The 13,232-nt window shown below is 40.4% G+C and overlaps 3 protein-coding genes and 1 pseudogene across 3 annotated transcripts; 2 read left to right on the top strand and 2 right to left on the bottom strand.

Annotated features, from left to right (window-relative positions):
* Positions 1–92: 92 nt before the first annotated feature.
* LOC121765922 (acyl carrier protein 2, mitochondrial-like) lies at positions 93–2,198 on the bottom strand. The gene is made up of 2 exons (XM_042162218.1): positions 1,914–2,198; positions 93–554 (listed from the first exon to the last, which is right to left on the bottom strand). Exons 1-2 carry the CDS (start codon positions 2,124–2,126, stop codon positions 378–380), a joined length of 390 nt encoding a protein of 129 aa, XP_042018152.1. The 5' UTR covers positions 2,127–2,198; the 3' UTR covers positions 93–377.
* Positions 2,199–2,387: 189 nt separating this feature from the next.
* Positions 2,388–5,567, top strand: LOC121765315 (annotated as a pseudogene).
* Positions 5,568–5,702: 135 nt separating this feature from the next.
* On the bottom strand, positions 5,703–9,766 carry LOC121765314 (peptide chain release factor PrfB1, chloroplastic-like). Its single transcript, XM_042161409.1, has 7 exons — positions 9,544–9,766; positions 8,841–8,912; positions 8,304–8,524; positions 8,002–8,205; positions 7,423–7,638; positions 7,161–7,347; positions 5,703–6,337 (listed from the first exon to the last, which is right to left on the bottom strand). Exons 1-7 carry the CDS (start codon positions 9,740–9,742, stop codon positions 6,036–6,038), a joined length of 1,401 nt encoding a protein of 466 aa, XP_042017343.1. The 5' UTR covers positions 9,743–9,766; the 3' UTR covers positions 5,703–6,035.
* An 808-nt stretch (positions 9,767–10,574) lies between these two features.
* LOC121764551 (phospholipase A(1) LCAT3-like) lies at positions 10,575–13,232 on the top strand. The gene is made up of 9 exons (XM_042160558.1): positions 10,575–10,602; positions 11,719–11,790; positions 11,917–11,973; positions 12,080–12,180; positions 12,309–12,449; positions 12,540–12,688; positions 12,764–12,818; positions 12,965–13,018; positions 13,098–13,232. The coding sequence occupies exons 1-9, from the start codon at positions 10,575–10,577 to the stop codon at positions 13,230–13,232; spliced, it is 792 nt and encodes a 263-aa protein (XP_042016492.1).

The raw sequence follows: 13,232 nt of genomic DNA, 5'->3' as shown, positions 1-13,232 counted from the left end.
ACAAGAACTAAAGGAACACAATCAAATTTCCTCCAATATAATCGCACAGAACGAAGGAGTGAAAGATCTGAAGGTAAAATATAGAAGCAAAAAGAAGGAACAGTCATCAACTTCATTATTTTTATGACTTAACTTCATATGTAGTTCCAATCACCACGAATCATGCAGAAAACCAGCATAACTTGCAAATGCAAGACACACTTTGACAAGAATCCATAACAATATTCAATACAAAGAAGTCTTAGGATTTCAACATGTGAATAATTTTCCTTTTTGGTTTTTCTTTCTCACGAAACAAAGGATAGTCAAACATTAGAAGGCTAGTTTCGGTATGGAGGTAGGAAAATAACGAAGCAAGAGCTGAAGCTGCTCTGCCTCTACTTTGCCTGAGGGTGAGAAGCTATAAAATCAACAGCAAGATTGATGGAGTTGATTTTGTCTGCTTCATTGTCTGGGATCTCAAAACAGAACTCTTCTTCGAGTGCCATCACAATTTCCACAGTGTCCAAGCTATCCAGCCCAAGGTCGTTCTGGAAATGAGCATTTGGAGTAACCTGTACAGCATGTTCAAAAATTAAGCAAGTTCATATATTATCTTTCAGAAAAGGTTAAGAAAATGAAAGAAACACCACACTATCTGCCTCAAATTCAGCGCAAGTACATGTAAAGGTTGTGGAATTTATGTTAATTCAACTGGAGACAGATTTATTACATTTCTATAATACAGCTCATTTTCTTACTGATGGAGAACATGATATTATGGCAGCGCAGACTGGAAACAACACAAGCTGAAGAAGAACGTGGTGCAGTAAAGCAAGGGGAAAGAGAAACATGTCAAAGATAAGATGTCTTTGTAACCAAGAATCTTTGACAATAGAATACTAAGAGATAATTTTTTTTCAAGAAAAGCTGGTAAATCAACCAACCTTTCAATCTAAATTCTTAAAAATCCAACGAAAGTGCAGAATAGAGACCAATGCACACAATTATGTTGAAACAACAAGTGCTAAAGAAGCATAACACCTAAACGAAGTACGGCGACAATCAAAGGAGAACAAAAATGCATAAATACTCATGCCTATACTATTTTTGTCATGCCAAAGTTCTAAGACAAAAATGTCAACAACATTCCATCAAAAGTAAGTGAGGTGTATTAGTGTTATATTTCCCCTTCAGACAATCCATCTCAAAGATTAAAACATTATTGGATTATGTAGCGTTTTAGCTGTTGACCTCTACCAAGCAGTAGTGTGCAACACATTTATCCTAAGCCAAGCATTACTATGAAAAAGTGCACTAACAACCATCATAAAGCATCAAAATTCATATTTGCCAATGACCACTAGCTGTTATTCTCTATTTAGCATTCACAGAACCCACAAAACCCAGATTTTTCATAGCATGTCAGCTGTTGCCTTGATTAACAATTCCTCAAAGTTCAACATAGTAGTAGTACAAAAAATGAGTATTTCCAGTCAACTAAAAATAGCAAGAGGTCATCTTCACCAATGAGCACTAGCAAAATCACGCAAACCAACAAAAACAACTGCAGAAAAATAGCAAAATCCCCCATATTGTGAAACATTTTACCATATCAAACAGTACTAATTAACACATTTCTCGAATGCTAACCCAAGCATGACTAAATATGGATGATTGCAATCTCCTGAAAAAAATATCACATTTTGCAATGCCCCGAGCTGCAGACATCAATTTCTCATCTAGCGTAATTATGTAGGGCTAAATCGACGCCGCCGCCAACCTACACACAAAAATAGTAAAAACCTTCGCAAATAACCCCAATTTCTCACGGAAACCCAATAGGAAACATGAATCCACGAAATAAGCACATGGCACGACAATATGCCCTAATACATAAACAGCAATAAAACACATAGTAAAGATAAGAATACCTTGGAAGTATCAACTTTCTGGAAGTTCTTGACGACGTTGATGACACGGTCGGCGACTTCCGATTTTTCGAGGAAGATGCCCTTAGCTTCTTCGCAGAAGTGGCGCCGGATGAGCTGCGAAACACCGGTGCCTGTTGCTCTAGGATTTTGGAACGGCAGCACCGGATTCACAGTGACCCTCAGGTACTTCAACAGTGCGTTTCTCGCCGCCATTTCTCTGTGTCGCCGTGTGTGTTTGAGAGAGTATAGATTTGAGGTTTTTCAGCTAATAGAGGTTTAACTAAAATCTCGGCAACGCAAATTAATTAAAATTTTCTATTTTTTCAATTTTATCTTCATATGGGCCCTTATAAACTGAACCCGTTTCCTCATTTTGTTCTTTCTAACTTATTGGACCTGAGCCCATTTCACAAACCCAATTCAAATTAAAATATCGGTATAAAAACAAAACTAATTTCTACTCCAGATCATAACGAATTAACGAGCTATCCCCCATCTTCACAGCTTATTCTTTCACTTCAAAACTGCAGAATCTTAGCTACCAAAAGGCAAATTTTGATGTTGGCCCTCACAGTTTCTTCATTATTCCTAGCTATCGGTGCCGTTTTCATCTTCAAATTCCTCAAAGCCGATGGTACATTTCTGTGTTCATCCCATTCTCTTGTTGATGAGGGATCGAAGAAGACTCTTCAATTTTTTTACTGGAATTTTTTTTCTAGATTTGAGTTATAATTTGTTTTCTTCTTCCAATATCTGTTTGGGGATTTCACGTTGCTGTCCAAGGGAAAAGTGAAGCGTCAAGAAATTGAGGATAAGGTATGGAAATTTGTTATTGGCTCATTTTTTGGGAATTTGTTTATGATATTTCATGTTTCTGGATTTTAATTGGGCTATATTTATCAATTTTGGATGATTAATTGTGTAGGTTATTTGGATAACTGGAGGTAGCCGCGGTATTGGTATGCGGCTATGTGATTTCTGCTATCATTTTAGTTAATTTCCCCCTAAATTGGTAAACCTACTTTTGTAGTACCATTTATATGATTTTTCTTGCATTTGAATACGTTGAGAAGAGCTTGCATTTTCTTAAAGCATATGCTGTTAATCTGTTTGCTGATTTTTGATGTTCTGAAGCCTTGGACTTACTTGATCTTAATCCATCTAATATAAAGGGGAAGTGCTTGCCAAACAGCTTGCAATTTTGGGAGCAAAGATTATCTCTCTGCAAGAAACGAAGTGGAACTAGAACGTGTCAAGAAGCAGTTGACTGGTTTGGCACTGAGTTGGCTCCGTTTTCCCTTTATTATGAATGTAGTGTATTTCATAAGTTGTTTTCTCACCCCAGTCATTTGATGCTAAGACAGGAAAGCATGCGCCAGATGAGGTAGTAATCCTACCTTTGGATTTGAGTCAAGGGGAAGAACATCTGGCAGAGGCAGTACAGAAAGCAGAATTACTTTTTGGTGGTGTAGGCGTGGATTACGTATTCCACAATGCAGCATTTGAGCGCCCTGTTAGTATATGCTGATAAAATATTAGTGAATGGTTGAATTAAGAAAACTTGCATTTTATCCTCCGTGTATAGGTGGCTAGCTTCTACATTTGTTATTTTTTTGTTTCTATTATTTAGTCCCGTACCTTTTATACTCTTTACGATTTGGATCACTCAAAGTGTTGACATGAATGATAAACCTCTGAGCTGGATGTTTGACTTTATTCATCTTGCAGAAATCGCTGGCATTAGATGTGAGCGAAGAAAGTCTAAAGGTATCATATAGTGTTAAAGAGTCACTGATATCCTTTAATATACCTCATTACCATGTTTCAATTTGTTGCCTGTTGATTGGCAATTAAAAAGAAAAATAAGCAGCTTGGTTCTTGATGTCTAATGAAGCTTGTTAGATTTTTAATAAAAGTCATTATTTAGTAATAAAAGATAGTGAAACTTGATAGCTGAATCTATTTATTTCTGTTTTATAAAGCTTGATAAGTAATCAGTTGAGCAATTGCATCCTTCTCAGGCGACATTTGACGTCAATGTTCTGGGGCCAATATCTCTTACACGACTCCTATTGCCTCACATGCTGAAACGGGGCAGGGGACATTTTGTTGTGGTATATCCTTGTATTTCATGCATCAACTTGATAAATCTTAAGAGGAGTCCTGCACAAGCAGTTTACTAAATCTCAAAAATTAAATTGAGCATATTAATCTAGGAGGCAATTAGATTTGATTGGCTTTCTCAAGAATTCTGTTTGATTACTTTCTATTTAGATGAGTAGTGCTGCAGGAAAGACTCCTGTGCCTGGCCAAGCTGTCTATTCGGCCTCCAAGTTTGCTGTGAATGGCTATTTTCACTCACTGAGATCTGAGGTATGACTATTGCTGCCCTTATGTAGTTATGTTATTCACACCTGCAACTTGTTCGAGTACTTCTCAACCGTTTCAATTATGTACTTGATGGATCTGATACACCTAATGTTTTCAAACAAAGATGGGAAATTGGTCCCTAATGTGCACTCTTCAACAATAATTATAATGAAATTATGTACCAAACTTGAGATCAGTACAGCATCTCAGAGAATATTCTTGATCTCATCTCTCACTTTTCTCTCTCCTCCAATACCAGCTTTGTAGAAGAGGGATCAGGGTAACAATTGTTTGTCCACGCCCTGTGAAGACCACTACTAGCTCTGGAACAAGTTCCTCTGAGGTAAAACTTTGAACTATTACGTTAATCTGCATTAATAGATGCTCAATTAGCCTTTTTACACTTCGACTGCTGTGGTGACTTTTGAGGTTTCAACACCTTGCTGAAAGTCAAGAAGAAATATAAACTTGATAGTTTCCATGAGATATGTCATTGGTATTAGTATCAACTTCTATTATTGTTACAAAGATAATTCACTCAAATTTGTCTATATTTTCACATGTGAATTCGCAGAAGCATGTGTCATCTGAGAGGTGTGCAGAGCTCACAATAATTGCTGCAAGCCATGGTCTGAAGGAAGCATGGATATCATATCAGGTATGTCATTTCATTTGGATACGAGACCCTTCCCGTTTTTCCATTCAATACAAGGCATCTTCTTTTCTTGCTATATCCATATGTTTAAAGCTGTAACTGGATTATTGACTATAATAAGTTTCTGCCCTTTACATTTCCCCCCTTGATTTTTCTGGTCCAGCCTGTGCTGGCTGTTATGTACCTGGTTCAGTATGCACCAACAGTTGGATACTGGCTCATGGATAAGGTACTAAGCTTTACCTTCTTATCATTGCATATATTCACCATCTAGCACCAGAAACACCTGTATAACTATCACATTGATATCAAATGACTTCAGATTGGGGAAAAACGCGTAGCAGCTGCCGCTGAGAAGGGGAACACTTACTCACTGGGCTTGCTTTTCGGGAAGAAGAAGGCATCTTGATAATAGCACGTCAAGCTTAACTATGATAAGACAAGCTTCAGCTCAAACTTGGTTTGTTTAACATACTATACGGACTCCAGAATTCTGTAGTAGTAGCAAATTTGGATGACCGTATTTATCGTATTTTCTAGCAATATTTGGTGATGGAGATTCGACTTGAGAGTAGTAGATTTGTAAGAAACATATGATTATTTTGTTTAAGTGAAGTTGTTATGAAGTATTCCTCTTGAGATCTGAATTTGTTGTTTCTAAATGTCTTTTAATGATTAGATTCACCCAAAATCCTAGATTCTATATTATATTCAACAATAAACATCCCTTTTTGTAAATAAACATACACCAAGAAAATGTTAGATTTAACAACAAATATACCCTTTTGTCAAAAATCATATAGCAAAAGATTCAACATGAAAAACCAAATAATGAAAAAAGTTAGTTCATGGACTTAAATGCACATTTTTCCTACAAAGAAAGTTGAATGCACGGCTCTTCACACTGAAGCTTAAAAAGATCAACTGAAAGAGTGAAAACATTTCAACTCCTCAATCTCAGCCATGCCCACCACATAACACTGCCATATCCAGCCTCAAGACCTGTACACTAGAATAACAGCAACGGCGTCTGGGATACACACAATCTCTGCCCGTTCATGACTAAAAGGTCAAGTAACGAATCACGATACTTACAATTATGACTGCTGCTCTTCTATCTTCACGCTGTACTTGTACTTGAGATACGCTTTGATGAAGGGCTCTAACTCGCCATCCATTACTGAGGCGACATCTGATGTCTCATGCCCTGTGCGTACATCCTTTACCAATTTGTACAGATGGAACACATAGTTCCGTATTTGCTGCCCCCACTCGGCCTTGACAGTATCACCCTTGATTTGTTTGATCTCCGATGCCCTTTGCTCCTCAGCTATCACTAGTAGCTTTGCTTTCAGTCTGCTCATTCCTTTGATCTTGTTTGCCAGCTGACTTCGCTCTTCTGAAATTGTGGTAAAAAAGACTCTTAACTAGGAAGCAATCTACATGATATGAGAAGCGTATAGAAAAGAAATAACCCCTCTGTCCTTTAAAAATAACAACTATTTCCATTTTGGTCAGTCTTTTAAAATAATGCACTTTCTATTTTATGAATCCATTCTTCACTAACAATACTTCAATAACTTTTTCTTTCAATACCAATTGTGCATTAAAACCCACACCGTTTTAAAAGTTGCTATATTTAAAGGACGGATGGAGTGTTCAATATAATTCATATGACACAAACTATGAGGTTGTACACTAAGTGGTGCTCGATTTAGTGGATTAGATAGGACTTTATCACATGCTATTTTGTTCGGTTGAGTCTGGGACAATGCCACGTAGGATTAGTCTGGCCTAATGAGCCTTGACCTCCCCCGTGACAACATTAATTCAGTCAACCCCGAGCCAATTTGATCTTGGGCCAGATTAATTTGAGTAACTGAACACTCCTAAACAGAACTAATCATCAGCGACTTGAATCTTGGTTCAACAATAGCTCATAGGTGATGCTTCATTTTATTTTATTTTGAATTGTTACTTCGCAAACATGTCCTTTGATAGGCTTACGAGCATATTCGAACCAGTATATAACCGGGCTCCATTGTATCTATTGATAATAGCATGTCAAGCTGAAGTATTTACTTAGTCAAAGCTTACTTAAAATTAGACGAGCTCGAGCTCATATAACATACTGATACTATATGAACTTTATAATTATGAAGAAAAATTGAATGAGCTGAGATCGAGCTTATACGGGTAGTGGATATTCAGGTAAGGCTAACCTGTACAACGAACTGTCACTCCAGTAGGTATGTGAGTGATCCGAACTGCAGACTCGACTTTATTAACGTTTTGGCCACCTTTCCCTCCTGCTCTAGAAAAGCTGAACTCCAAGTCTTCTTCTGGTATTTCTACGTTCAACGAGTCCTCAGGAAGAAGAGGCATGACCTCAACACCAGAGAAACTAGTCTGCAGAAAGGCATCCAAATAGCGAATCGGATTGGGGTGAAAAAACAAAGATGTGAAAATCACGGATCAGGTTACCTGGCGAAGACCTTTGGAGTTGAAGGGGGACTGGCGGACAATACGGTGGGTTCCTTTCTCACCAGAGATGTAACCATAGACATATCGGCCCTCCACTTCAATAGTAGCTGATTTGATACCAGCCTCTTCTCCCATCGACTTATCCACCACCTTCGTCTTGAACCTCTGCTTTTCCCCCCACCTTACATACATCCTGAGAAGCATGTCAGCCCAGTCCTGCACTGGAAGTTATCAAAAGAATTTAAAGAATCTCTTAAGGTGCCATTTGGTTGCAATGACTTATTATCATATGATTATCCATCTAGGATTAAGTTGTAAGGTTATTTTAGTTGGAGGGGGTGGCTATGACTTATTATCACATAATTATCCATCTAGGATTAAATTGTGAGATTCAATCACATAAACCAAACATAATACATATCTAATCATGAGATACATCTTTCAAATTGAAAGGGCCCCAAGTATAAACATCTTATCCTCCCCAAAGATATTCATGATAGATGAAGCCCTACCACGATAGACTAGAAAAAATCATACAAATTATTTATTTGTTTTGATCATGATTGGTACTGGAGTTACCTGTGCGTCAGTACCCCCTGCACCAGCTGTGATGCTAATTACGGCACCTTCTTTATCGTAAGGGCCAGAAAGAAGCTGCGTTATTTCAAATAGGTCCAACGCCTTCCTTAGTTCTTTAATGATACCAACTGCTTCTTCAAGGAAGCCTGGATCAACTGAGTCCATCTCCTCTGTGAGATTCACTATTGTTTCTGCTTCTTCAGCCTGCATAATATGATATCTTAGGTACTTCCATACATGAGCATAGATGGATTCATCCCCGATTCTTTGAATGAGAGTTTGGACTGATAGAGTTGAAAAACCTGTGCTTTGAAGTCATTGAGAAGTTTTATTTTTTCTTTAACGTCAGTCAAATCCTGAAGAGTCTGCTGGGCTTTGGCACGATCATCCCATAGAGAGCTATCACCTGAGGCTTCTTCCAAATTGGCAAGGTTTTTCTCCAGCTGTTTCAGACCAGCGCTAGCCCTGATCTCTTCAACACGCTCCAAGACAGTCTCCACGTCTTTCCTCAAAGTATAGAAATCTGCCAATGATATTACATCTTTCGTGATTTTGTGGTCCACATAAAAAAGAGATGCATAAGCTATATCTAAATCATCAACCTGGTAATCTAGAATTATTAACGTGCACAATGAATCAAATATTTTCTAAATTATGTTACATGAACTCGTCAAGTGTGCAATATTTTTCAACACAAAACAAATTAGCTGAACAATACACACACTGCTTGCTGCTGCTCGACAAAATCATTCATGTCTGTACACAGATTCCCAAACTCTTATCTACACACGAACAAATGACAATGTCTAATATACAAACTCAAAGCATTAGTACTTCACCTTGCATAGCCCATTCACTCGTTTCTGTACTTACTCCCGCCTCAGGCGTTGCCAAAAGAATATTATCACCTTCTGCAGTCAATTCAGAAACACGGACCATCAAGATGAAAACATCATAAGATAATTTCAAGTTTCAACATCTAGTCACATAATCTTTTATCTAAACCCAACTCACTCTCGAAAACTCAACTAATTAACCAATAGAAACACAAAATTTGTGTCCTAGTTGTTGCATTGTGCATTAAAACATTATGTAAATCATGAAAACATGCCAATATGTGTATGTAGAAGAATTGCATGCCGTTCTAACAACTATTTGATAGGATGCTTGTTGAGGCGACCTAGTCGGTGAAGTGGAGTAGACAATCTCCTTATTCATTACCTAAACTTTAAGTCACAGATTCAAATCACACCACACCACCTATACCTTCAAAGCTACCACAATACACCTACATCACAAGTTTTGCTTGAGCATATGTACATTAATCCAACACAAAATCCCCAAACTAGAGCTAAACTAACCAAAATGAACAATAATCCAGTCCATGAAAAAGCAAGCAACACTCCATCAAAAGTGTATGGACATTTAAAAAAGTGAACCTTTTATATAAGCAACCAAAAACTTAGCATCTTTACTCAAATAACGAAAATTAAATAAACGAGCTGTGAATACATACAGAAAAAGAAACGAAAAGGAACTCACCATTTCTAGAAGAAATTTTCGAGAAGTGAAAGGGTGAAATTTGAGAAGAACCATAGCGGCAGCAATGACTTGATAAAGAGAGCCGAGGTGGACCAGAAAATCTAATTTCTGCGCGCGAAATTGTTGTATTTAGGGATTTGGGAATGCAAAATGGGGATGTGGTGGAGTTGCATCGCAGAGCAGAAGCAACGCCCTCCATTGTTGCATCATGAAAAAAGAAACGAGATAAAGCTGCTCCCTTTATCTTCGCTCTCTATCGCAACTAAAGTTGCTAGTCCTCTGAATAACGATTTTACGACAAAAAATGGATTTTCTTGTTTATTTTTATAATAAAACGAGCTCAAAATGAAGTCTGTATAATGGAAGAGTTGCATCCACTACGCGGCGCGCCTGCGTCCCGCCACCCGTCCCGGAGAGACGGGTCCGTCACGTGCCGCGTTGCAACACCCGTCCTATCTCGTCCTGTCCCGCGACCCGTCCCGCGTCCCGTGTCGACGAGACAAGCGACGGGCCGTCGCTTATGCGACCCGGCGTCGTGCGTGACGTCCACTCACCGGTCCGCGAGTGGGCGTCGTCACGTGCTGACGCAATAAATATTTTTTTTAAAAAATCAATTAAAAAAAAATCTAACGGCATTAATACCGTTTTTTTTGTTTTTTTTTAAAATTTTTTTAATTTTTAAATTAATTTTTGTACTCTATAAATACTCCTACACTCATCCTCATTTCACACACAACTACACATCTATTCTTCTATCATCTCAATTTCCTCTCAAATTTCCTCTCATCACAAGATGTCCGGCGAAGGCAACTACGGCGGCTCCGGCTCCGGCGGGTGGGATCTCAACGCCTTCGGCGATTGGGAGACCATGATCAACACACTGGGCGGTGCGTCGACGCCGGGGACCCAGGGTTCGGCGACGCCGGGGGTACCAACCACCCAACTTTGACGTTGATGCATATGCTCGTCCCTCCGCACCGCGGTATTCGCAGGGATTATCCCAGATCCGGGAGGATTTTCCCGTTGATCCAATGCCGGGAGTAGGCCGAGGCGGTCGAGGTGAGCGAGGCGGTGGAGGTGGACGAGGCGGTGTACAACCCCAGTCGGGCGAGGATGAGGACGAGGAGGAAGAAGAGGAAGAGGATCTAGGCCGGCATCCGTACAGCAACCACGAAACGCTGGCGGTGTACAACGCCTGGATCACCGTCTCGTACGATTCCATCGTAGGGAATCAACAACCCCGAAAGTGTTTCTGGGAAAAGGTCTGCGAGGTCTACCACCAGATAAAGCCGAAAGGCTCCCGCAAGCGCAAATATAAAATGCTCCGCTCTCACTTTGACCGAGTCGACCGACATGTCAAAAAATTCTGCGGCCTCTACTCGGCCGAAGCGGCGCGCTACCAAAGCGGCGCCATGGCAACCGACATTTTGACGTCCGCTTTGCGCGCCTACTACCAGGACACCTGTCAACAATTCAGATTTGTTGATGTTTGGCAGGCCGTGAAGAACGAGGAACGGTGGGCCGGCGGTTTCCGCTCCAGCTCGGGCTCAAACTCGAAGCGCACGAAGCATACGACGAGTGGCCAATACTCGTCTGGTGGTGACACCGCTGAGGGCATCAGCCCACATGAGGCTGAATCGCAGGAGTTTGCGAGTACGGTCGGCGATGCTGGAGGATCCAGCCGTGGGCCGCAAGGAACGAAGGCGGCGAAAGCGGCTAGAGCGAGGAAGGGCCGAGGAGAATCAAGCCAGGCGACCTCGGGATCGGGCTCGCGGGGAGGCTCGGACACACTTATGGTGGCGTACATGACCGCCACAATGGCGGACACTTCCCGCTTCTCGCACGCCCAATTCGCGACCTGGTGGAACGGAATTGTGCATATGGCAGCACAACTTGGCCTTCCGACTCCCCCTCAACCTCGACCGCCTCCGGAGGATGATTAGCCGGCGGAGTAGTTTTTTTATTTTCTTTAAATTTGTATTTTAAATTATGTTGTGTGTTTTTTAATAAAGTGTGTTTGTTTTAATTGAATTGGGTTGGAAAAAAAATAAAAAATTAAATTAAATGAATAGTAATTTAAGGGACGGAATAAGGGACGGTTAAGGGATGGAGGGTTGCAGGTTCTGTCCCTTAGTTAAGGGATGGAGGAATAAAGTACAGTGGGCCTAGTTTAAGGGAAAGTCACTGTAATTTCACACTCGGGTGGATTGCTGGTCTCGTGTTTTATATCTCTTCACAATGATGTATGTGAATTCAGTTTTAGTTCACTATGTATATATCTTTTCTTGATTTCTTCTGCCTTACTTTTTGTTTATGCATTCCTAAAACGTTGCATAAGAAGGCCTAACGACTGATTTAACTTTGAAACTGCAGATATTTGCCAAATACTGTATGTAAATAAGTGGATTACTATTGCCACTCCCTTCCAAGGTAGTACTGCTCGTACTCTATTCCCGAACCTCTGCTAATTAAACAGGACATTTTAGAGTGGATTTCCATTTGCTTCATCTACGAATTCTGAGGTGTTTGTGAACAGGTGCACCGGGATGCATCAATGATTCTTTGCTTACTGGATTGCAGTTTGTCGAAGGCTTCGAAAGCTTCTTTTTCGTGTCTAGGTGGTCCATGCATCAATTGGTAATCTACCAACTTGCTTATGCCTAAAACTGCAGTGAACCTAGGAAGAAGTTTCTATGCCTAATGTTATGTACCACTTATCTCTGATTTTAAGTTAACACTTGCCAATCTCTCGGAGCATGCTTTAGCTGGTTGAGTGCCCATCTATCTACGAGATGTTGCCAAACCCCGCTTTCAATTGGAAGAAGCAACCCGTGATCCAAGTGTGGAGGAAGCACTCCAACGGTGAGGACACATCCGTTGAGCTGGAATCCTATCGCTCCAACGAGGTAGTTTCATCCTCATCGATAACCAATTGAATAACATATCTTTCCGTTTATTCTGCACAAGTAGTGGTTTTAAATGATGGTTGCTTACAGTTGGATTATGATGGAGAAACGATAACCCTTCCTTTCAACTTCGAGATCTTTAAATGGGCTAAGGGCACCAGGGAAGTCCTTGATCAAACTCAACTCCCTCAGGGGATTCAGTTCTACGGAATATCTGTCGACACACCCTTTGATGTTCGGTAGGTAGAGATCTGTACAAGTTTAGGAATTTCGATCTTCTAGTAATTTCCCTGATATGCTAACCTCTCTCTCAGCTATGGTTCGGAGTCTTCTCCAATAGGCGATCCATCCGAGATATGCCACACACTGGTGAGCAACACGCACCTCTCAAACTGATATCGTGCATACACAGCTTGTAGTAGATGTTATGCCTTGCCATCTTTGATCAAACGCACACATTGTGCCTAATTTTCATAATCTTATGTATTCTAACTTGTATGTTCCTATGTCTTCAGCCAGAATACTCTTATGTAGATGGTGATGGAACAGTCCCATCTGAATCAGCACTGGTACGCTCTCTGCCTCTCTCTCTCTCTCTCTCTCTCTCTCTCTCTCTCTCATGACGAACTCTGATAATGTGGAGTGCAGGCAGACAGTTTCGATGCAGGTCACCGGGCACTGCTGCGTGATGAGAAGGTGTTCGAGCTTATCAAGAACTGGCTGGGAGTTTCTCCAGCGGCAAAGGAGAAACGCTCTCACGCATCCAAGGTGCTGCCTATCTAG

This window comes from Salvia splendens, chromosome 14 (assembly GCF_004379255.2).
Source record: "Salvia splendens isolate huo1 chromosome 14, SspV2, whole genome shotgun sequence".
Classification (NCBI taxonomy): domain Eukaryota; kingdom Viridiplantae; phylum Streptophyta; class Magnoliopsida; order Lamiales; family Lamiaceae; genus Salvia; species Salvia splendens.
The sequence above is the reverse complement of the archived record's forward strand: the minus strand, read 5'-3'. Positions and strand labels throughout refer to the sequence as shown.